At 39.6% G+C, this 25,688-nt stretch overlaps 3 protein-coding genes across 5 annotated transcripts; all 3 read left to right on the plus strand.

Moving 5' to 3' along the window:
* The first annotated feature begins 138 nt into the window (after window positions 1-138).
* On the plus strand, window positions 139-15,671 carry ncoa7b (nuclear receptor coactivator 7b). Of its 3 annotated transcripts, none has more exons than XM_010745369.3 (17): window positions 139-249; window positions 1,158-1,351; window positions 7,225-7,382; window positions 8,802-8,872; window positions 8,974-9,081; window positions 9,173-9,274; window positions 9,820-9,945; window positions 10,093-10,277; window positions 10,738-10,892; window positions 11,220-11,804; window positions 11,898-12,069; window positions 12,197-12,344; window positions 12,453-12,578; window positions 12,677-12,829; window positions 13,532-13,627; window positions 13,710-13,783; window positions 13,877-15,671. In XM_010745369.3, the coding sequence occupies exons 2-17, from the start codon at window positions 1,314-1,316 to the stop codon at window positions 14,010-14,012; spliced, it is 2,433 nt and encodes an 810-aa protein (XP_010743671.3). In that variant the 5' UTR covers window positions 139-249; window positions 1,158-1,313; the 3' UTR covers window positions 14,013-15,671. The 3 variants fall into 3 exon arrangements, with proteins under 3 accessions (XP_010743671.3, XP_019126143.2, XP_010743672.3); XM_019270598.2 differs by having other exon boundaries at window positions 10,771-10,892; XM_010745370.3 differs by lacking the exon at window positions 139-249 and adding an exon at window positions 309-663.
* A 1,336-nt stretch (window positions 15,672-17,007) lies between these two features.
* Window positions 17,008-19,011, plus strand: LOC104930551 (histidine triad nucleotide-binding protein 3). Its single transcript, XM_010745368.3, has 5 exons — window positions 17,008-17,358; window positions 17,736-17,853; window positions 18,243-18,312; window positions 18,449-18,575; window positions 18,716-19,011. The coding sequence occupies exons 1-5, from the start codon at window positions 17,257-17,259 to the stop codon at window positions 18,791-18,793; spliced, it is 495 nt and encodes a 164-aa protein (XP_010743670.3). The 5' UTR covers window positions 17,008-17,256; the 3' UTR covers window positions 18,794-19,011.
* Window positions 19,012-21,080: 2,069 nt separating this feature from the next.
* Window positions 21,081-23,846, plus strand: LOC104930550 (histidine triad nucleotide-binding protein 3). Its single transcript, XM_027284157.1, has 5 exons — window positions 21,081-21,379; window positions 21,458-21,575; window positions 22,079-22,148; window positions 22,242-22,368; window positions 23,132-23,846. The coding sequence occupies exons 1-5, from the start codon at window positions 21,293-21,295 to the stop codon at window positions 23,177-23,179; spliced, it is 450 nt and encodes a 149-aa protein (XP_027139958.1). The 5' UTR covers window positions 21,081-21,292; the 3' UTR covers window positions 23,180-23,846.
* Window positions 23,847-25,688: the final 1,842 nt, after the last annotated feature.

Consider the following 25,688-nt stretch of genomic DNA (forward strand, 5'->3'; position numbering starts at 1 on the left):
TGTAGTCACATTGTTTATTTTTTTGAACTACTAAACTACTTTTAGTACAATACCGACCAACACTCAAATCTTAAACCTAACTAACCCTAGCTGACTTAAGCTCACCTGGAGATTAGCTACCTGACAGTAAAACCTGGCGGTGAGCTGGTTTGTGTCCCTACCCCGCACGTGACAGCAGAGGGCGTCATGTCGATAAAAAGAAGGCTTCATTTTGATTTTTTACATTAGCGGCTCGAGGATGCACGCAAGGTATGTGAGCAAATTTCAGCTACCTGTTTTTGAGTCACATCTAGCTGTTAGTGGGATTCATGTCTGGGCGTGAAGGTTTACCGCAGGCAGCCGCGGGCCTGAGCGCACGGACGGGGGACACCTTATTTAAAGTAGCGGTGGCGGAGCAGACTGTCCTTTACCATCTGCACCAGGTTGCTATTGTCCTGTAAACAAAGTGGGGCTAAGCTAGTGCGGTTAGCATCAGCTGAAAGACTGGACCTTGTTCATCGTGCCCGTGTTTGCTCAGAGCTGCAGGTTTTTGACATTGGCACCACTCGATGCGTGTGTTTTTGTTTGTGCTGCACCTTTTTTTTAAGAGAAGAAGCTGCTCAATGCTTCGGTTCATGGAGCAAATCCCAAAGCACGCTGCAACACACAGAAAAACATAGCTAGGTGGGGTAAGGTTGCTTCAAATTTAGCCTTTTAAATCTGCTAAATTTCCTGTGTTATATAATACTCTAATGGATGAACCACAGCTGTCTGATTTCCTGTTGTTTTAAGGTGTGCTTGTCATGCATTGTTTCGTTTTTGCCTCAAATCCTGCTTAGCTGTTAGTGTAGCCACAATGATCTGAATGTGAACTGTGTTCCCTAAAACTAATAATAGACAGAAGCATGATCACATAATAAAACACACATGCACCGTGGCATCATTACGCAGGAGAGGGGATGCATTTTCCATCCTGTTGGTCAACCATTGTCAGCTTGAGTGGCCTGACATGCTTATTATAGGATGCTTTCATCGCCCTCCACTTAGGCTGATGAGGCTCCACCATCAGTTATTGGGCTTTTGCTTTCCAGTGAGTGTTGTTGAGTGAGGAGTCACCCAGTTGAAGCCTTGCTAATCCTTCCTCCTCCTCCTCCTTTGCTTATTATTTCCTTCTGCAGGACAAGAAAGAAAGTGTGAGAGCACAGTGTAAGAGGTGATCATCTTCTTCTTCTTCTTCAAAAGAAAGTTGTGTCTGCTGGATTGGACACACTGAGTGGGGTGTGGTGTTTGTATGGCCGCGTTTGACTGCATGCAGATTTAGGACCCTGGCCCTGATGGAAAAGAGAGACAGGAAGCCGGGATATTTTGCAAGGTAAGGCACTCTTGTGTTTGTTTTAATTCACATTCAAATCAAGTATTTTTAAATGCAGCAGAACTTGTCATACGCACTAATATTTACCTCTTGTATATGTGCTGTTGTGCCTGTCTGACACGTTGTTTTCATCTTAAGGCGGTGCATTGAATCTGTCATTAGATATTGTTTTGCGTTCATGGTGATTTTCTTTCTCTTTTTTTTTTGTAGTTAAGTCAGATTTTAAAGGACACACCAGCTTCATGAGTTAGTCAACTGCAATGGGTTTCCAGCGGTCTATTTCCATAAATGCTGAGCACTTGTTTGCTGCTTTTCTTTCGCTCTGCAGTCCAACTCCAGACAGTGCTGGGATTTGCATTAATTTCATTCACTCTAATTTAATTGCATATTGCACTAGTTTAATTTAAATTCAAATGAATCTATATTCATAGGTCTTATTTTAACGTGTGTTTATTGAGTGGATGCTTACATTTCCCTTAGGATCAATAAAGTATTCATCTTTCTCTCATCTATCTACTTGAACCATCTCTGTTGGGTTTAGATCAGGTGATTGTGGAATCCCAGTCGCCTGATGCAGCACTCCGTCACTCTCCTTGGTCCAGTAACCCTTACATAGCCTGGAAGTGTGTTTTGGGTCATAGGGCCGTGCTGAAAAACACATTTTAGTCCCACTTCACACAAATTAGATGGCATGTGATTGCTGCAGAATGCTATGGTAGCCATGTTGGTTAGGTGTGCCTTGAATTTTGAATAAATCGGCAACAATGTCACCAGCAAAGCACCCCCACACTATCACACCTCCTCCTTCAAGCTTCATGATGGGAACCACACATGTAGATACATGCGTTCATCGTCTCTTTTTTTATCAAAGACATGGTGGTTGAAACCAAAAGTCTGCAGCTACTGGAACTCTGTGAGGTATTTATGTGGGTGCTGGTAACTGTAATGGACATATCCACTGCAGCAGAGGTAACTCCTGGTCTTCCTTTTCTGGGGCGGTCTTCATGAGAGCCAGTTTTATCAAAGTGTTTCAAGGTTTTGCGACTGCACTTGATGGCACATTCAAATTTCTTGATATTTTCTGGATTGACCGACCTTCATGTCTTAAAGTAATGATGGACTGTCGTTACTCTCTTTAGTTCAGGGCTTGTTGCCATAATATAGATGAATACAGTAGTCAGATTGGACTATTTAGTGTATGCAAACAATGTAAACACATTAATTAATTAACTTTTGACAAGGCGCATGTGTTAAGAAAACCATTTCATTCGACTCCCTCTTGAAGCTGACAGAATGCCAGTGTTTGCTTTATTTACACTTTTTTTGTTATGATATATTTCCATATGTGGAATTTCATAGTTTTGATGTCTTCATTGCTATTATACAATGCAGGAAGAAACAGACTGGTACTGTAAATCTGTTGGAGCTGTTGTGATATTTACGTCACTCAGCCAATGAATCACATCATGGAGTGTAAAGTCCAAAAGGTAATTTTGTCTCTGCTCAGTGTATCGCTTGTTAGACGTGACGCTGTTTTTTCCGTTGTGCTTCATTCATTTGCACCTTGACATTGTGCTGTCAAGGTGCATTAGCTAATTATTTAATTACTCATCGCCCATTTTGAATCTGGGATGAGCAATGCTATGTCACAGTTCTTGGAAGAATTGACCCACTGGGGTTGAGTTTCAAAATTGGGTTTTGGCAGCATTGTGAAACACAATATCAGGAAGTGTGTGGAAAGAGGCTTGTCACAGCTACGGTGCATTGACTGACGAGCAATCGGGAGATCAAGGACAAAGATCGGGCTTTGCTTTCTGACGTCTGCACGGATGAGATGTGTCATATGAGGAGTTTATTTTGGAGAGTGTAGCGAATAATGCAAGTGGATAAATTACTGCGTGATGTGGCTCGAAAGTGTCTAAAAGGGCTGAATATGGATGTTGTTCTGCTTTGTTTATCCCATCCCTGCCTGAGCTTTTTTTTTTCTATAAACAGTATGTCATATCATGATAAACATAACTTGTTTGACTTCTTTTATGCCTAAAAGGTAAACATTCTTCTCTAAAGTAGGGCAGTCAAATGTACCAAAAAACAAACAAATAAGATGATTCCCGGGAAAAACAGTGCTCACATGGTGAGCGTGCTGTCAATATCAGAATTGGAGAGTGTGGTAAATGTTGTAAGGTAATGCAGTGAAGCCTAATGGGCTTTGTCCTGTCTTATTATGTCTCAGGTTACTTTCAGGCTACGCTGGCAGCCTTGTACACACTGCAATTTGTCTCCTGTTGTCATGATTTGATTGGCTTATGCTGGAAATGTTACATCGTAGAAGAGAAATTATTTTGAAATGGCATCGCGTTTCAGTCGCTCCCTGATTCTCAGGCAAGGGAGTACATTAAATCGTAATGGGATGCAGGCTTTGTGCTGAGTTAGATGATGGTGTTTTCTTGCAAAAGGGAGTGTGCAAACCTGTGGGAGTGAGCAGCAAAACAACAGTGGAAAGGTGCATGATGAATACAAGCCTGCAGGCCTCTGCTACTGTCAGGACCAACGGCCATATTGTGCTCAGAGATTGAGCATGCCAGGAAGGAAAATCTGTCTTATCTTCCAACACAGCTACTGCTATAACATGAAGCCCTCCTGCTAGGTGCACCATATGCTGCCTCGCTTCCTGACAAATAGAGCAAAGGCCACTGTGGAGTAAACACATGTACCAATAACAAGTTTTAACCCGTCATAGACTCGTTTTGCATATTTTATTATTTTACAACCATACTCTCTAATGTCAAAGTGAAAAATATACAAGTATGGATTCACTTTCTTAATGTGACAATATGTTTCCAAAAAATCACAAAAGTCTGCAACAAGATTATGAATGAAAGTACAATAAGATCAGGCATAAAGAGGGAAAGGGAAACCACCAAAAGGCTCATGGCAACTCTGGAGGAGCTCCAGAGCACCATGGCTCCATGAGATTAAGGGACACTGCAACTGCATTGCATTTGTTGCCTTGGTGATTTCATCAGTCACCGCTTAATGCCTGTTGAGAAAACTCACACGACATCCCGGCTGTTTGTTTTTTATTTGCCAGAGATTTGTGGGAGAAAGTGGGAGGAAAAGGTTCAAAATTATGATTTGTAGCTGTTGTACTAAACTATACTGTTTTTGGTGTAAGTCTGACACTGCACATCAGTGGAAACACAGTTTTCATCATGTATTGTTGTAGTGTCATGCTTTGGGGATGCCAGAAGATAGTTAGAGATTAAATCAATGAATGAAATGTCCTGAAGGAAACCCACTAATGTCTGCTAGAAACTGAGAATCAGGGAGAAATGTATTCCTCAGCAAAACAACTGCAAACAAAGTCAAAGACTAAAAATAACAATATGAATGTCCCGGAGTGTCCAAGTTTATTATTTACTGGAAGCCTCATTTTTGTTGTTGTTGCCTTGGCTACATATTCAAATAAAATACATATAGTTAATAATTATTGCACTTATATTTACAACATAAACATCAGATCCACTAATGAAATATTACAACCATATAAAAGATGAAATCAAGTTAAATTAAAATTGACTGACCAGTAAAACGAAACAATATCCATACTAACAGCTTGAGCAGTTTCACATAAAGATCCATAGAGGCTGAAGGATTATTGTTGCCTCTTGTCTTTGGGGGGATTTAAATGTTTATGTAATTAGTTTGTTGTATGTTATCACATACTTAAATACATTTATATATATTTTTCTACTCAACTGTGTCAAATGCACGATTATATACGTTTAATAATAGTATTGTCACGTAAAGATCACACTGAAATGTTTTTCATAAGCATGAGCATAAGCTCTGTTGTTGGCACAATAAAGCTGCGCCTTACAGTATTTACTTTCTGTTATTATGTAGACACAAGTTGCAAACTGAAGGTTAGAGACGAGACTGGAGAGTGATTAAAATACTCAAAATGGCCCCGAGTGAAACAGACGGTGCTGCTGAGAATGTGTAGACTGCAGATACTTGAGTTCAGTACCAGATGTGTGCCGCATCAGTTGAAGTGGGAGAGTGACCCGAGGCTGTGGGAGAGGCCTGAACTCTGTCTGTCTGCAGCCTTATCGACCCACTCTTACTTTTTTCCATTAAGGCACTTGGAACACTTAAGACGCTTGGCTGCTTTTTTTTTATTTTTTTTTAATTGTATTCTTTCCATTGTGTTTGTACACACACTCGCCCTGTCACTTACACAATCGCTTACAATAAATCAATTCGCTCTTATCTTGGTCACATCCACACTTAACGTTTCAGTGGGGCTCATAGAGATTTCATAAGTCCACCACTAACCCTGCACTGCAGTGTGTGTGTCCCCCTCCCTTAATGAGCTCCAACAGGGTCTGGAGATGGTATTACATCATTCTTTGACCTATTAGAGATTGAACAGTCGAGCTGACGCAGCAAAGAGACAGATACAATAAGTTTGAGCACGATTGCCACTTGAAGCAGTGCTGTCAGTGCAAGTCAGAGAATTACACAGTTGGATGGTTTTTAAATAAGTCCAGGAGCTAGACAATCATTACAATGCTTCTCATCTGAGCTCCACTTGATGTGCAGGGAGTCAGACACATACTCAGGCTGATGCACGCCCAGGCACTGATTATATCTCTGGTCAACTATATCTTATGTTTTTATATTTTAAGTGGTCCTGAGAGCAAGAAAAGGTTCAGAGGCTACGGAAACAAGTCAACAAGTGGAAAATCTTATCAGGAGAGAGTTGATGTGGAGGCTGAGGAGGATTCACTAACTCCCACGAAGTTTCCATACTGGTGCTGTTTTTAGCATTTCTGTGTTTACTACAGTTTCATTTCTTCCGATTCTTCATTAGCATACAGGTCCCATTCAGCCCAGTGTTTTTTCAGTCTTTTCTCTTTGTAGTCGTGATCTAAACATAATGCGTTCCATACTGAATACGCTATTTATAAAATCTAGTTATTGCCCTTTTGCTTGCTGCCCTGATCATTTTTAATTCCTATTTGTCCCTGTTATCCACTTCCTTTTGACTTGTTTCCCAAGTAGAAAGAGAGACAATATCGAATCCTTGAACCATATTGGTGGTAGCTTGCACTTGGACCCAGAAGGGCTGTAAGATGGGTCAGGACTAAAAAAAAATAATAATGAATATGGTCTGCCACATTGTCTCCAGCATTGATTCTGATGTCAAGTTTGTTTTGATTAGATTTTTTGGGGGTTATGCAAAACCTCACAAAGTCTCTCCAACTTTGAGTTTGTGGTATTCATCTGGGTGTGGATCATAAGAGACCACTCCTGAGGGGCATTGTTCTTGGTTTTCTTAACTGGATTAAAAAATAATTAAAAAAACCTTGGAGACTCTCTGTTTTTAACACAATCCAGCACCACATTTTAGTCAACAAGTTAATCTGTTGGCAGAATCCTGGCAGATCCCAGTGAGTCAGGGTAAATGACACTGTCTTGAGGGAGGTTCAGTTTCTCCCCCTCCGGGCAGAGATGTAGTCTACCAAACAAACAGCAGGTCTAATATTCTAATTCTTCTGACAGCGTGCCAAACTGTTAAATATTCATGATGACTCGGCTGATTAGTTTCTCATCTAACTAATGGAGCTTGTGATGTTTTTGTTTTGTTTTTTACCACTGATGGTTGATTGAATGGGGATTGTTAAACATGCTTTATGTTTTATGTAGTCTAGCCTGTGTGCTTAAGTCATTTCCGCTTTATTCCTTGCACATACTGTATGTTGATCCCAGCCTGGACGAATTGTCACTGAGCGAGATGGAGAAAGAACAGTTATAACTTATACAACGAGTGGATGTGAATATGTCCGTCTGCTCTGGCATCTCCTCAGGCTGAAGAGGCGGAGGCAGCTCAAGCAGAACCAATCTGAGAAGAATGTGAACGAGCAGAATCCGGCGATCATCTCCTGTCCAGAAGTCCCGAATGACAGCGAACCCAACAAGAAGACAGACCTACAGAGAATAACAGCAAAGCCACCTGCAGGCTCAGGTAAGACCTGCATCAGCAGATCTTCTTCTTCTTCTATTATTTAAAGCAGTCTTGAAAATGTTCATTTATACATATCCACTGACATTTTGTACATTGTGAGCATGTGTTAGTAACCTGTTTATTTTGGTGTCAGACTAATGGCATGGTGTTTCCCACCTACAGTAGCTCTGCAACACTGCTGTGACAATCACTGGATAATAGAACTATTCTAGTCATGGCTTAATTCAACCTAATAGGAAAGAAATGTTTTCCCTTTTTTAATCAAGTCATATCTCAACATAGTGGTGTTAGTATTCCAACGCTGTGTTATTTGAAATTATTACCATCTGACTGATCTGCAGCACAAGAAGGATCCTCTGTGTTGGGGAAAGAGACCTCGGCAGTTTTAAACAGGAAGTTGCATAACCTTTATCCTGTACAGAGTCACTGTTGATGACACTGAAGTCGCTGTTTTCGCAAAGAGTTGGTGCGAGTCTCAAATCACAATAGAAATACTACGATGACCCTAATTTCTGCTTAAAACGTACATAAAATGAATAGACAAGTGATTAGATATCATCTGTTGAACTAATTGTGTATACTTATAAATTCTTTGTCCGTGTGAGCTGATTGTCAATAAACCTAATCTAACCTATAACTCATAGGGCAGTTTTCTCTCATTGTTCTCAGGTTGTTTTTCTGCCTTTTTTGTCTTCAGTCTGAGCTGCTTTATTAGCATCATGCATCACGCTATCATGATTTGCATTAATCATCGCCCACTCCTTCATATTGACAGTAATAATTGCCTCTTGTCGCGTGCATCAGGTCAAGCCAGCTGTGTAAACTCTCCAGCTTGTGTTTCAATAAGACCGCAGAGCATTAGCCCATCAAATGAAATCTGATGTTCTGCAGTGTCATACACAACCAGAAACATAACTCTCTGCGCTCTCAGCTGAAAGGCGACCTGCAGCGCTTTATGGCATGTTGCCAGTCGCAGCCCGGTATAAATTCGGTGAATAAGTGACAGTGTTCACAGAAGTGACAGCGGCCTTGTCTTTGATGCTCAATACAGTAAAGAGCAGACGCAGCTGGAGTCTGGTTGCCTAATGCTTAGTCATGCCCTCCGTTTCCATGGAGGAGGCAGCAGTGTAATTATGCAGTCAGGGAGTGGTGCTCTAATAGCTTCTGTGTTCTTGGCAAGAAGAAAGTGCTGACTGTGGACTTTGTCTACTACAAGGGTCAAATTGTGTGTGTGTGTTTTTATGATAACTACTTCAGCATGTGTGGGGACAGTGTTTTAAGGCTGGATAATGACAGAGGACAAACAGGCACTGATACTGTCTCAAAAAGCCATTAACCACATGATCATCTCTGCTGGGGGGTTTTCTTTGTATTTTGTAGAAATGCAATGCTTTCATTCATTTTCTGTTCCTCTTTTAGATGATGGCTGTAAAAGTAAAAATCTATCAAAGAGGGAGAAAAGGAAGCCACCGGGGACAGTGGAGTTCATCGTGAGTATAAATATTGATAACATGTTTAAATAACACACTAATTTATTAGCAGAAAAGTTTGCATTGTGTCATATCTTCACTTATTTCATCTCTTGTTACAGGTTGGACCTAATGACTCCCTCAATAGCATCGCACTCAACTTCAACATCACCCCAAACAAACTGGTCCAGCTAAACAAGCTCTTCTCTCGCAGTGTCTACCCCGGTCAGGTGAGAACCTTCTCAGTAACACAGAAACCACTGCCCTCATTTATTCCTCTGGCCCAGGCTCACCATTGTCTGTCCATCGTTGTTATTACAGAAGCTGTTTGTTCCCGACGTGAGCCAGTCAGAAGCTGACCTAAAGGCTCCGGGTTCCTCCGATCCCTCCTTCACAAATGGCGTATCAGAAAACGTGTCGCACGTGAGTATGAAAGGATTCAATATGTGGCAAGACAGTAGACGTTCAGGGACAAATTTGTTCAAATTGAATTAAACTATCCAAAAAAAATGCTACAAACAAACTTTTATTTATTTAATCATCAATTCAATTTTACTTCAGGTTCTGTTAAAGACACCAGGTGCTGGTAAAATTTGGGGGTTACACCAAAATTACCTGTGATGCAGTTATGTTAAAGTGAAATGTTTCATTATTCTCCTGTAAATTAAATTCTGCTATCCTCCATGTTGGATTAGAAATTTTAAACATGTTACAAGTGAGCAGTTTTTACATGCATAAGTCAGAGGAGGTCATTTAATCTACCAGTGTTTGGCAGTTAAGTAAAAAATGGCTTTCAGACATGGCATTACTTTAAAAAGTTTGTATGAAACGTCTGGCTCTGGTGGCCTAAAATCAAAGGCTGATGAGAACTGAAACCACATGGTGATTATACTCCACTTTAAAACAAGCTATACTTAATACCAGCAGAACATTCAGGTCTCTGATGTGTGCTCTTGAACTTCCTGCAGGATGGCATTTCAAACTGCATGTCGGCAAAGGCCCTCCGGCGCGAGCTCTCTCCAAACTCAGAGGACGAGAGCCCGGCAACGGTTAAATTCATCAAGATGAGCTGCAAATATTTCACTGACGGCATGGTAAGGAGCCTAGAAAATCCGAGAATGTTGGGTAATAGATTAACACCAGTAAATCGACCAAATTCATATTGCGTCCAGGAGGTACCACCAGGTTGTTTTTTAAGTCATCGCCCTCGTCACCACTGCTGTGTTATGTTGTCGTGGCAGGGAGTGGTGGGAGGCGTGCTGATAGTGACACCCAACAACATCATGTTTGACCCCCACAAGTCAGACCCCCTGGTGATCGAGCACGGCTGTGAGGAGTATGGCCTGATCTGCCCCATGGAGGAGGTCGTCTCCGTGGCGCTGTATGACGACGTGTCTCGCATGAAGCTCAAAGATGCTCTCCCGTCGTAAGAAAATCCTCCTGCATCCTCCTCCATTTCCTCATTTCATAACTTTTCTTCATTCCTCAGCTCTGCTTCATTCTTTCTTGTTCCTCCTTCCAGTTTCTATTTTTCTTGTTCATGTCATGAATAAAATCCATTTCGTTTTCTGACCTTCTTAACCACATCCCTTTTTTGTGAAGTGCCTTTCTCTTCACTGGATCATATTCAGACAAAACCCTCTGTTATAGTTTCGATTTCGAAGTTTTGATCTGTTCTTCATTTAAACTTTCCATTTAGATTATTTTGCTGTTTTACATCACACGTGTTATTTTTGTATTCATTTGTTTAGTGCCATTCTCATTTATAATTTCTGTTGGACCTTTTCTTTTCTTTTTTTTTTTTTTTTCCTTTTGCCCCCCCCCCCCCCTCTTCATTTTCATCCTCGTTTGCGGTGCGGTATGTGTGATGCCCCGTGACTCCACAGAGACCTACCCCAGGATTTGTGTCCTGTGTACAGGCCTGGCGAGTGGGAGCAACTGCCGTCAGAACGAGATCTAAACCCCTTCAGCCGCTATGAAGCCCTCGATCCGAAGCGACCGATCGTCTTGGACGACATTGAATCAACCCTCTCAGAAACTGGTAAAATCTTGCATCGTCCAGTGTCGACACGCTGACATTAAAAGTCCGGTGTGTCAGATTTAGGGGGCGGGCTTTACGGAATACGGCAGAAATTGAATATAATATTTGTAACTATGTTTTCATTAGTGTGTAATCATCTGAAAATAATAATGTTTTTGTTATCTTAGAATGAGGCTTGTGTCTACCGTAGTACTAGAAGTGTAGATAGGGTCTTTTGTGTTTCACATATTTCGGGTCTCCTTTGCGCTGGGAAGAAGATGAGGCACCGCGTTGCGATCAGCAACCACATCGCTAGATGCCACTAAATCGCACACACTTGTCTTCTAGGGAGCACAGAGTGCGAGCAGGCAGACAAGTCTCCGTCAGACGAAGGATTCACAGAGTTGGAGCCTACTGTCAACGGGAGCACCGAAGAGCCGGAGGGAGCGACCTCCAAAACATCCAGCGTTGTCACCGGGGACCAACAGGAGCTAGGACCAAGCTGCCCAGATCGGGGAGACTTCCAGGAGAAGTCGATTCTGTGTCAAACAAAAGGGAAGCTGGATGATGAAGAGGACGAGGGCGTAGCTCAGAACAGCTCCATCGAGGATGGAGAGTCTGTACAATCCTCTTCAGAGACTGAAAAACAGAGTGATAAACCTACAAGCCAAGAGGAAACTGAAACCAAAGATATGAAATCTAAAGGGACCGAAGAGCTGCTAAACGGTGCACATGATAAGACGTCAGTGGACCAGAACAGGAAGTTGAGTCTCCTGGAGGTTTCGCAGGTTAATGGGAACTCTAGTCCGAGGAGACAAAGCCAAGACAGACCGGCAGGTGGAGCTGAACTCAGTGAGGAGGAGAGACGGAAGAAAAGCTACGAAGCTGAAGTGAAGTCATGGCTGCTGGAGAGGATGCAGGCGCCAATAGAAGGTAGACTAGATATTTAACCATTGGGTAGATTTGCCGTTGTTATTGTGACTGGATATTAACCAAACTCTCTTTCTCTCTTTTTGTTTTTTATAGACATGCTTTTCTCATCAGAGGAGAAGAGTAAAAACCCGCCTATGTTCCTGTGCTTCAAAGTGGGAAAGCCAATGAGGAAGTCCTTTGCCTCTGGGATGACCTCTAGTCCCGCCCACTCATTTGGCGGCCGGGGCAAACAGCCCGAGTACTGGTTTGCTGTGCCACAAGAAAGGTGAGATGATGACCAGCTCTTACATTAATAAATACTCATACAGCACCATTAAACTATAATGAGCGTGTGTGTGTGTAAACTAGCATTGGGCTTTTAACCAATCCAATATACCGTGTGTGTGTTTCAGGGTGGACCATCTGTATGCATTTTTCGTCCAGTGGTCTCCGGATGTGTACGGGAAGGAGGCTCGAGAGCAGGGCTTCGTTGTGGTGGAGAAAGATGAGCTGGACATGATAGACAACTTCTTCAGTGACCCTGCATCCTGCAGCTGGGAGGTGAGCTCAGTAATGAAGCAGGCAGCCCACTCCGCTTCACTCTGATCGAACACTATGACTCGTCTTGAAAGTCTTGACACGGATATGCTTGTTTTTCCCTCCCCAAAGATCATCACCATCGACGAGGCTAAGCGCAGGCAGAGTTTCGGCAGCTGTGACGGAGACCTGTCTGTGGATGCACTGCCCATGCTCAGTGATACCAGTGATCTGTTACAGGACACACACATTGAGAAGGTACTAGCAGCCGGCTGCTTAACCACATTACCCACTTACAGAGAAGAAAATGATAATGAAATCACAATGATAATCTAATAATGCGTTTTCCTCTCCAGCTCGCCTGTCGCCTGCCAGCCCGTGTGCAGGGTTACCACTGGAGACTGGCCTACAGCACTGTGAAACATGGGACCAGCCTGAAGACTCTGTACAGGAACCTAGGAGACGTGGACAGCCCCGTGCTGCTGGTCGTCAAAGACATGGATAGCCAGGTCGGTACTGTATGTAACTGACTGATCATCTATCATTATGTATTACAGGTGTAGAGGCGAGTATTTGTTATTTATTTCACGATCAACACTTGCCAAGAGTGACATTTAAATCCTGCAGAAACTGAACTTTGTTGTCTTTTAATAATATTTAAATACATTATTTAATAGTTGCCTGACTAGTCTAGATCGTGCACTAAGCCTTTGCCTGCTGTGTTATCATTACTATGTTATGCAACAATACTGCTGCTGGTGTCGTTGAACATATTTTTTTCCTGATTAGATTTTCATGAATAAATATACCGCATGCTAAAGGGTAACAGTTAGATGTAATAGAAGCTGCCTTCAAAACATAACCTGTTGTTGGAGCGTTTCTTGGTTTAAATGGAGTCCTCCTTTTTAAAACCGCAGGAAATGTCCAGTATGTTCAACATGTCTGTCCTCTGATCCAGTAATTATTTTTTTTGAATGATGTCAAGGCAACGTTATCCACACATGTCCTCAGTTCCTAGAGCAACACATAGGCTTTTAAGGTTTGGAGTGTTTGGAGTTAGTCTTTGGCAACTCTGTGTGGTGGCATCTAAAAAATACACCATGGCAAAAACGGTTACTAACAGAATAATGAATAAAAACATTCACATGGAGGTTTTAAAAACTAGCAGTTTATGATCATTTGTTCTGAGTTGACACCGTATCTGCTCACAGATTTTCGGGGCGTTCTCGACTCATCCCTTCAGAGTGAGTGAATACTGCTACGGCACAGGAGAGACATTCCTCTACAGCTTCTGTCCTGAGATCAAGGTTCGTCCTGCTCAGTCAGTCGAAGAATTTTGTTTATTTAGCTTTTATTCCTCAAATAACAATATCAGACATCTGTTTTCAGGTGTACCGCTGGACGGGGGAGAATTCATACTTTGTGAAGGGCAATACTGATTCTCTGCAGATGGGAGGCGGAGGGTAAGTAGTTGTGTCCAGCAATCCAAACCTTTGGACTGCAAATCAAAATAACATACATCTGCTTTGTCCCTCTTCCCCCCCGCTCCTCTGCAGTGGTCAGCTGGGTCTGTGGCTGGACGCCGAGTTGTACCGAGGCACCACCACCAAATGCGCAACCTTCAACAACCAGCCGCTGTCCTCCCAGCAGGACTTCAACATCCACAGTCTGGAGGTCTGGACCTTCGAGTAGCCTCACTTTGCTCCAGCTACTTTGACATTCCCTTTTCGCTCCAAACCTTCAAACACCCCCCTCTGCCCTCCAAGTCTATTACGCACCACTTGGAGGCAAATCTAACTACCCTACACTAAATGTTCTGAGAGCGGAGGCAGAAAGCAGCCTGTGCAGTTGTTACTGACAACAGAACGTGTGTTTTTTAGGTGGGTATGACATGCAGGTAGTAGTCATCCTTCCTTTTTTTAAGGTGGAAGTTTGAGCCCTCAGTTCATTGGTTTGTCTTTGACATCCGGCAACGCCTCCGGCTTTCCCAGCATGCAGACTGCCATACCACCATAAGCTTATGAGGAGAGAGCGAGGACGAGGAAGGATGCTGATGTTACTGTCGAGGTTAATCCTAAAAAGAGCTGATTTTTAAGCGTGTATGAAAGAAAGTGTCCCATAATGCTGTAGGTTTAATTTGTGCAGAAATTATGGTTGATGTGATTTGTATGTTTTGGGTATGTAGAGGATTAAGAACTGAAGAGGTTTAGAATTATCTATCTTCTTTTTTTTTAATGATGCAATGCATTTCAAGCGTGAAGGAAATTACCAGGGAAATTAACGTTCACTGCGAGGAATATTTCTAATTGTTTACAGTGGAAGTGTTGTACTTCCCCCCCGAGGTCCATATTGTTCTCTTATTTTGAGTTTTAGATGAGCTGAGTGAGAATGTTTCATTGCATTTCCTCATAACTACATATGATGTTTTCATGTCCCTGTACAATCCAAAACGAGCAGTAAAACCAGGAAACGTTTGCAGTGACCAAATATGTTTTATTTTAATTTCATATTTGGTGTGAGCTCCTCGTCTTTTATAAAAATATTTTAGATTTCTTTATTTTTACATTTTATTTTTACATCACTTTTTTTTATCAGTAATGCTCAGTCGATGTGTTTTTTTTAATTATTGTACTTTTTTATAGAAATGTTGTGTTTAAATATTTCTGCTTCCTGATCAGACCCAACAAGCACTAGAAATGACATCAGTATTGAATTCACATGGCACGTCAACTCATTTTCAATCTTCTTTTTTTTTAAATTTTCATTTGTGGTTGTTCAGAGAGACACAGCCACAAAAAGTTTAACATGATCTCACTTTGCACTACAGGATTAATTGACGGTTAACGCTGTGTCGTGGCTCCACGTAATTAACCATTTCTTCAGTGTAAAATTGTTACTGACTGTTGTTAAATCACCACTACAGGTGGGAAGCCCCCTGTCTGACCGCAGGTCAGCTTCTGTTTCACTTTAAATGGGTGGAAAAAGGGATTTTCTGTTTTTGCACTCTGGTATGCCACTAACTAAAATTTCAGATCTACTAACAAGGAAAATAAATGATATCCTGTGTATGTGACACAGGCTTGTAGTGCATGAACATGCGGCACCACAAACGTCTGACACCACTGTTATGATACCCGCCATACTATCCACTAATGCCAGTTATAGCTTCATGTGAAAATGAGCTTTGTTGTCTTTAGCTGTTCCGTGTTGTAACTGTGAATGCTCCCAGAGTAATTATTTCTTGTGAATCCAAAACTGCTGTGGTCTGTAATATCACTAAGGATCTATTTATTGTGTTGTTATGGCAGCCACATGTAAACCTAAATAAATGTTAAATATATACAAACAGTATATGACAATGGAGTGTGTTGTTTATGCCCAGCTTTGACTTCCACATTGATTTTTGGCTCTTCCTTAGGATTTAATGTCCAGTTTATTTTAGGATACCAGATTTGTATCGAACATTACCAGCAGCAAGTTATTGTAGGACTGAAGAGATGAGTGAGAGGAAGGCTGCTAATCCCACAAAAAAGTTCATGCTGCACAGCAATGAAGGAATCATTTTACTATGACTGTACCTCTACAAAGGCTAAACTATAATCATGTTACAGTAAAACCATGATTTTATTGGGGGTAAGGCATCATCTTATACCGAAGAAGATGAAGCACTTGGTAGATTTAAAATGACTCCCTCCCAAATCTAAATTACTTTGAAAGAAATGTTCAACTTGATTTAGTAATTAAACTACAGGGGGGAAAAAAACAACTATGAAGTAAAAAAAATTGTATCGACGCTGGTAATGGATATTTTACTTTAGACCTTAAGTTTATGCCCATATTGAGTTTAAATTTTGTCTGATTCTATGTTATCCTACATTCATAAGACATACGTGTATCTAAATCTGCGTATGGAGCGTCATTTATGTAGATTTGGTAGAAAATAATGTGCAATATGATTAATTTATCCTGTCAAAATTTTATCTTGGCATGTAGATTCATTTTTTTCTTAGACGCCAATCAAAACACACATCCACAGAGGATTCATTAAGTATTTTTTAAGTTTGTATGTTTTACTATTGGCGCTGCAAGAACTGCTAGTTGTCAAAAAGAAAATAATGTTTGGAGTTTATGATTTTTTGATTTTATATGATAATGATTATGATTTGTACAGAAGTCCTAAGCAGTCACACATTCATGCATTTTATTTCCTCAGTTTTCTTTCAAACTAATTAAGTTGTTATTTCAAGATAATGACATAAATAACTCAATGCCTTGGGAAAATAAATTAATTTCACTCATTATCGCAAGAAAACAGAGGAAGTAAAATGTATGAATGTATGTCCTCTTGGGGTTACCGTAGTTTGTGTTAGTGTTTTATAATGATGAGCTGTTTTATGTTGTACTGTCTTTCTGACAAAAGACACAGGGGGGTGCTAGTTTTTCTGGTTTCCAACAGATGTAAAATGTTTTATTCTCAGCAGACAAGCACCCGAGCAGCACGTGTCAAGTTAACACTGACCACCTCGAGCGGGGCGGAAGCCAGACACAGAAAAAGCAAAGAGAATCCGGTGGATTTTCGAAATAAAATACCCCATATCCCGACGGACGAAAGCGAAACTACGTAACTACGTAACACATTTACACATGTAGAAGAATATACACCGTGAAATGTACAAAATCTGAGCAACAGTGACGACTACAAACAAGCCTGATCTAAAATATGTTACATTATTTCTCCTCTAATGTCCATAACATATTGTTTACTTCTATTTAAAAAGACAGTAACAGATGACTGCCTTCATGTCTCTACTTACAGTGTTTGCAGTCATGCATCTTGTCTCACAGACGATCTTTGTTGGGTATATTTCCCGGCAGCAGACTCTTCAAGTGTTGGAGGAGGAGGAAGAAGGGACTTGTCGACGAAGATCTCGTAAATATGGAGAGTGGCAGATCGGATCCAAGTGAAGGAGTAGATCAAACTTGTATTTTCTGCTTGATAGCCAACGACCTAGACAAAGAAACAGAAATCCTTAAAAAGGTAAGACAGACAGCAACAGACACCTGTTAAACAGTAAAGTCACCTGGATATTCCAGCTCACTTTTTGTTTTTTTGTTTGACCTTTTATCAAATAAACACCATTCAGGTTTCATTTCGCTTCACTGTGATGAGTTCAGGTAATGTGAGCCCTAATGTGTTTGATGCGATCATTTTAATTTTTTTGCTAAAACACTGACCAATTAATTAATTAAACAATAGTTTGGTTTGGCGTGGTCCGCCTTCACAGGAAGTCTGTACAGTACAAATAAATAGTCAAATAAATGTGTAAAACAAAACAAAACAAAAGGTAGATAGATAGATGCTGCATTCACTGTCCTGTAGATTAACATTGTGTGTGTTTCATCCCCTCCCAACAGGACAAGGAGCTGATGTGTTTCAGAGACATTTACCCTGCTGCTCCGCACCATTACCTGGTGATACCCATCCAGCACATAGAAAGCTGCCACTCTCTGCACGGGGGACACATCGGCCTCAGTCAGTTACACAAACTACTGTTAGTTTAAGTACTGCAAGTACCACTGTACACACTGTAGTGTTCAAATGCTTTTCTTGCTATTACTTTCTATCTAACTTACCGTTTGGGAGCTGCTGTAACAAACACAATTTCCCTGCGGGGATTAATCAAGTATTTCTGATTCTGATTCTGTACCACTATTTCTGCTGAAATGATACTGCCTGTGAAACTAGAAGTAGAACTGCTGAATACTTCCACAATACCGCTGCTATTCCTGTATTTATGATCACTGAACTAATGATGACAGGCCACTGAGCACTTCTGTTTTGACTTGATGATATTTCCTTATATTTAGTCACCTCATGCTGCCAGCATTTGCATAAATAACTTTGTCGTGTGTCTCCAACAGTTCAACGGATGGCTGAGATGGGAAAAGCTGTGCTACGTGAACAAGGGGTCACTAATATGAAGGATATAAGGTAGATGATTATTTGAGGATGTTGATTATTTGTAACTATCTGGTTGTAGCTTGAACTGGAGTGAGACGCGCACTCACTTCAAACAATCAACAAAGGTTGTGTCCTGATCACAGCACTGATGTGTTTTCTTCCACAGGCTGGGCTTCCACCAACCTCCCTACACTTCAGTCGATCACCTCCACCTCCATGTGCTCGCCCCCAGCAGCCAAATCTCACAATACATGGAGTATAAATTCATCCCACGGTCGTACCGTTTTTTATCGGTGAGTGCTGAGGATGAGAAATTCCCTCTTTCTTTATTAAAGAATATTACCGTCATTGTGGTGTTATTCATGTGATAGTTGTGAAATTTGCACTTATTGATGAAATTATTTCATCTAAATCCATGTTTTTCGCTTTGCAGGACAAATATATACTCGATTATCTAAACAAGTTACCTCCTCCAGTCCAATTTTCAGACGGCTCTGTATTGTCTCTGTGAGCCAGCAGCTCCCAAACTGGTATTTTGGATTATTGCACAGCTCAGAGGAGTCATTGAGCCACATGGAGAAGATGCTTTTGAAAAGCAACACTCAGATTGTGATGTTCACTACAGCGATAACAACAAACTGACCTCTGAAAAGATGAGAACGATTAAAGAAGATTATCTGGAAATAGAATCAGTAAATGAAATTAACTGTAGCCTGCACATGTTGTTTCCCGGGCCTACTTTACTCTTGTACCTGTCTTGTCTATCGACACCCCCCCACACACCCCCCCCCCCTCCCTCCCTATATCTCTCTATCTATCTTATCTATAGCTATCTCCCCCCCTCTATCTCTATATATATATATCTATATCTTATCTATCTATTGCCTGACTTACTGGTCATAAGAATACTCAAATCCAGATATCCAGAGAAAAAGAGACAGCTTAAACCAACAGACCTACAGAGAAAGTTTCAGGTTTCACACAGAATTAAACTGAAAATAAATTCATAAATAATTATTATAACAAGAGACAGATCTGTGACAGGATCTGTAATGTAACATTACACCCTATGCATATTTAAACAGTGTGAATGTCAGTATAAGCAACAGTATGCAATTTTCCAATGATCTATGAATTATATTTATATGGTTAAAATAATAAACACTGAACACTTCAATATTTCCATGTGTTATTATTGAGATATTTCATTAAATTAAATATTTCCATGTGTTATTATTGAGATATTTCATTAAATTAAATTCTTTTTGTGAAGAATTACGTGTATTTGTGTGTTGTGTATAACTGCAGCTTGTTCTTTTGTATTAATCTAATAACTTTGTTCATTAGTACTACTACTGAACAAAGTTATTAGATTAGTAGTAGTAGTAGTAGTAGTAGTAGTAGTATATTTGTACTTGTATTATTATATCATAGTAGTAGTGGTATATTTGTAGCATTATACATACATAGTTATTGTTATGGAATTTTCTATCCTTAGGTTACACAAGGTCATGTGTGTGCCTTGCGGTCCTCAGCAGTATTAGTTGTTTGGCTTTGGTTGGGAACAGTAGGTGCCAGTCTATTTCAACTCTGTGGTGGCCAGGGTCGGAAAACAGACATCTATGTCTCCAGACTAGAATATGCTATAATTAATACAACACCTCCATGGGTAAAAACTCTTGGCATATAGTATTTGTGGTGTTATCTTTGGGTTTAAAGTCTATCCACCAGGATGAGTTGGGCAGAATGTGAGACCGACTCAGGCACTTCTAATGTACTTTGGGAGTGTCTCTAATTCTCCTTGATAAAGTTTCAATAAATAATACAGCATAAGACATCAGAGGCTCCTGAATACTTTCTTCCTTCCTGACCATTGACCTTTGACTTCAGCAATTTCTCCACAACAGTTATGGTAGTAGTAATACTAGTAGTAGTAGTATTAGTAGTAGTAGCAAAAGTATATTTGTAGCACTATACATACATAGTTATGGTAGTAGTAGTAGTAGTAGTATATTTCTAGTTTTATTATTATATTATAGCAGTAGTGGTATATTTGTAGCACTATACATACATAGTTATGTTAGGGTAGTAGTAGTAGTAGTAGTAGTAGTAGTAGTAGCAGCAGTAGTATATTTGTAGTTTTATTATAATATTATAGCAGTAGTGGTATATTTGTAGCACTATACATACATAGTTATGGTAGTAGTAGTAGTAGTATATTTGTAGTTTTATTATTATATTATAGCAGTAGTGGTATATTTGTAGCACTATACATACATAGTTATGGTAGTAGTAGTAGTAGTAGTATTATATTTGTAGTTTTATTATTATATTATAGCAGTAGTGGTATATTTGTAGCACTATACATACATAGTTATGGTAATAGTAGTAGTAGTAGTAGTATATTTGTAGTTTTATTATTATATTATAGCAGTAGTGGTATATTTGTAGCACTATACATACATAGTTATGGTAGTAGTAGTAGTAGTAGTAGTATATTTGTAGTTTTATTATTATATTATAGCAGTAGTGGTATATTTGTAGCACTATACATACATAGTTATGGTAATAGTAGTATTAGCAGTCGTATATTTGTAGTTTTATTATTATATTATAGCAGTAGTGGTATATTTGTAGCACTATACATACATAGTTATGGTAATAGTAGTAGTAGTAGTAGTATATTTGTAGTTTTATTATTATATTATAGCAGTAGTGGTATATTTGTAGCACTATACATACATAGTTATGGTAATAGTAGTAGTAGTAGTAGTATATTTGTAGTTTTATTATTATATTATAGCAGTAGTGGTATATTTGTAGCACTATACATACATAGTTATGGTAAGAGTAGTAGTAGTATTGTGACTTGAATTTACGCGGGTCCTTGAACGCAGCAGTGGACAGGCTCGATGAGCTCTGTGAGCGGCTTTTCTTCCTGCTGACACACAAACACGCCCAGACTAAACATCAGTGTGATGAGCTCACAGTTTTCCATACAGGTAACATTATGGAGAGTCCGGACACTTCCGAGAGCGACGACTGTCCTTTCTGTCAAATAGCGAACAACCAGACTGACACAGAAATCCTCCTGAGCGTAAGTTCACACTATTCATTCATGGTGAAGAAGTTCCCCTCTTTATCTGTGTGTGTGTGTGTGTGTGTGTGTGTGCAGGATGATGAGCTCGTCTGTTTTCGTGACATTAAGCCCGGCTCCACACATCATTACCTTGTTATCACCAGGACGCACATCGACAGCTGCAAACATCTGCAGGCGGACGACATACCTCTAGGTGAGAAGGTGGAGCAGAGATTTGATCTGTTTCAAAGTTGGTTTGCACATGACCAATACTCTTATCAGTTCAACAGAGAATAGAGAATGGGTCAGCAGTAACTGATTACAGGAAAATGTCAGAGATCCTGGATCAAGGTCTGGTTTCTTATGTCAGTCAGGCGGTCTTAAAGCTTGTTAGGACAGTGCCAGTGTTTAATATTCAGCGTTGTAGGTCCTAGAGATGACCAGAGATCTTTAAAAAGTTGAGCTGGAGGTAGGCATGTAATTGATTTTGAAGGTAAAACCAGTTTAGATAATGTCTCATAAAAGAGAGATCAGACTTATTTATCAGGTAGAAGAAATTCAACGAAGAATTTGGCTCTGGTTACACTTATACACTATAGACATAAGACAAAAACAAGAAGCTTGACAGGTAAACATAAACATAAACATGACATAAAAACTATGTAACACATAAAAAGTATATATATATATGTGTGTGTGTGTGACTTGTGTTCACAGTGGAGCGGATGGTAGAAATGGGAAAGAGTGTACTGGAGAAGAAGAAAGTCAGTGACCTAGACGACGTCAGGTAAATCAATTTACTAAAATCACATCACTTATGTCACACTTGTGTCTTCCCTGGACCTCTTTGAATCATCTTGTTTTTAATAATGTCGTGTAGGTTGGGCTTTCATCTGCCTCCACTCTTATCTGTTCCTCACCTCCACCTCCACGCTCTGGCTCCAGCCAGTACGATGAAGCTTAAGTCGCAGCTTCGCTACGGGCCACAGTCTTACTGGTTCATCACAGTGAGTCATATCTTCAGTATCTTAACATAATTACTGGATATTTTATTTCAGTAGCATATGACTAATGATTTATTATACATGTGAAAAAAACAGCATCGGTCCAGTGATTTAGGGTGCTCTGTTTACATAATATGGAAGTGATGGAATATAATATTCATAACTATGTTTTCAATAGTCTATAATCAATCAAAACAAGAATCTTTATGTTTTTGTTACCTTAGAATGAACCTTTTATATCTATAGATGCCACAGGGCCTCCTCCACCGAGTCCACCATGTTTCTACCATATCCCAGAATGGACAAACTAAACACGGCGACTACCATAGTCTCTCTTTCAGGCTTGGAATGGGAGGGCGAGTGGCGAGTTAAAATTATAAATTTTAAAAGTCTGAATTTATTTAAATTGACTCGTCAAATGATTGAAGAGTCATTAATGTTATTACTGCCACTAATTTAAAGCGGTCACAGAAGAATAATTAGGTAATCAAAAATCTTTTTTTTTATATATTTCTCAATCAATCAGTTAATTGATAATAAATGCTGTACTCTAATAATTAAACGTTTGTAACTGACCCTGAGAAATTATTTTAGTGGCACACTAAACACACTAGTCTCAGTATAGCGATTGCTTAAATCTTCCATCCATTCCATCAGAAATGAGCCACATTTGTTTATCCATGTTTCATTACACTGAACTAGAATATTGTGTATTATTATTATATTGTGTAACATTTCATAAGTCCCTTGTTCTGCTCTGTTGCAGGTAGACAAAGTGCTTTCTCAGTTGAAGACTCGTGGCAAAGTCAAATGATGGCTGAAGAAGCAACAGTCTTCTTTATGTTGACACTGTTATTTATTATCCTACCTACCTAGTTAAAATTAACATGTTTTAGGATATATGTTATTTAATTAAATACAAACCGTAATCATTTAATTTTACTATTTTAAAATATTATGTCAGTATTTATGAGGAAAAACAGTGCACATCCATGTTTACTTGTTTGTTTGTGTATATAAAGTGGATTGATTAATACAGCTGTGTATACCTTTATATATGATGCACAAGGGTACAAACTGTATTTTAATATTATATTAGGATCATCTCTGACAAAATTTTAAGGGTTGATCTGCCCTTTCTCCCACTTCACAAACGCGGGCTCAAGTGTGTGCAGCTGTGTGTCATACCCCTTCAGTGTTTCGGTTTACTTTAATAATCACAGGGGACAATGGGTCCTAATGTACGTCTTTGTTTCTCTGCCAGCACTTACACAAATGTCTGAACAACACTGTTTGAAGGAAAAACACAGAATGGAGGTCCTAATGGGCCTGAATAGAGCAAACAATGATACAAGGGTGCTTTCGAGATCATGTTAATTGGCAGCGCTGGCAGGTTTTTGTCTTGTCTTCAAAATTTGGCCAAGTATGTGAATTTGCAATTGGACTACTCAAAGAGATGTGGGTTAGAGAACCTGGCAGCTTCTTTTCATCACGCCACATCAGAGAGATAATGACCTAAATATTTCTGTTATTTTTCTCACACAGCAATTATAGAAATATTGTTATAAAAATATCTTTTACTAAAGCCACCAGTATCTGTGCCATTTACAGTTTGTTTATTCTTAAAGAAGTATGAAAGTGCTTCACTTGTAGGTGGAATGAATCTACTTGAAAACATGGAGGCAAACATCCCACCATAAGTTTAAAATATCAGCCTTTATATTTGTGGTTTTGACTGAAATTGTTTGACAGCGACTGGATATATGGTGTAGAATTTGGTATAAACATTTACTTGCACAGAGCCCATAGCATGTCCTGTCCAATATAATGTTTATGTGGATCTTCCATAAATGGATGAATGACTTCAGAGCCAAATATTCAGTTTTTAATATAAAAACCAAATCCCCAAATAACTTTAGAAAAGAAGTACCATTCCAACTTGATCTAAACAGCAGCCTAAGCAGCAACATCATGTTCTTGTATTATTATTTTGATTTGGACTGTCTGATCAGATGTCGCCACTATAATCCCTCATAAAAGGCATTGTAAGGTGCTCCAATGCATATATCAGGTTTATGTATTTCCATTTTTTTATTTGTGTTAAAATAAAACAATGTTTTACTGGTCATGTAATAAATCAACTCCGACTCTGAATATCTAATACATTACTGTTCACACTTTTCATAACAATGTCAGTTCTTTCTGTGAACACTTGATGTCACTGGTGTAACTCTGTAAACAGTCAGTGTTTTTTGTTTTGTTTTATGACGACTTAACTTTTTTTTATTCCTCATTTTTAAGAATATAAAGAAAAAACATCACTCTCAGTAGTTTCTTCATAATGTGATGTGACAAACACATGTTAGTTTCTCAACAGTGACAATTGTTCAAAAACACATAAGTTTCATCAGACCAGCAACATTCAAATTAGGTAAGTCTGCAGGTCTGATGAAACATAATGTCATTCTTTATAAATTACAATACGCACTAACCTTGCTGGTGGTGACATGTTGAAACACTGGCATAGAGTTAAGTGAACACTTGTTTTGTACAATCAAAATTAATCTTAATGTAAGTTTATTTGTATTCAATGTCATGGACGTGTGATTAGATGTACGGAACTGTGACTGAGGAAAATGTTCAGCATGTTTAACTCATTTTTAAATGTAGTTAGTGTGAAGTCCTAAAAATTCTGTCTAAAACTGTTCAAGCTACATGACTGAAATGGAAAGTGGATTTCCTACTGTGTTTGTTCATGAGGGAATACTGAGTTTTAAAGAAATTGTGGAGAATGAACCAAGAAAATAAATTTTCCTCAAAGTGCAGTGAAATAAACTGAATGGTTTCCTATATTTCACTTTAAAAGCCTTATCCTGAATTCAGTGAGACTTCTGTTGATTTAGTTTATAGTTCCAGTTTTATCTTATTTTTGAGGTACTGCAATGTTTGAAGAAAATGAGATGTGGTTTCACAAAAGCTGTTGCATGTTCCATTTTACTTTGATGAATGATAATGGCGACTGAATGCATGTTGTAGGGCCTGTACTGATTTATCTGAAGATCGATGGAGGAGGAGACAGGCTGTGAGATATCTTCAGACCTCTGTAGCAGCCAGTTGTCAGACTAAAAGGACATGGCAATTCCAGCTGCCCCAGCTGCTGAGGTTAATGTGCACATCAACCAGTATATGGAGCAGGACCCCCTGCCTGGAGGGTCGCGGAGGAGGTTCAAGGAGGAAGATGATGACGAACAAGTGGAGAATAACAGCAAGAGACTACAAAGAGAGATGGAAGAGTTTGGCTACAGCGACTCTGACAGCTACTG

Source organism: Larimichthys crocea, chromosome XI (genome assembly GCF_000972845.2).
Source record: "Larimichthys crocea isolate SSNF chromosome XI, L_crocea_2.0, whole genome shotgun sequence".
NCBI lineage: Eukaryota > Metazoa > Chordata > Actinopteri > Sciaenidae > Larimichthys > Larimichthys crocea.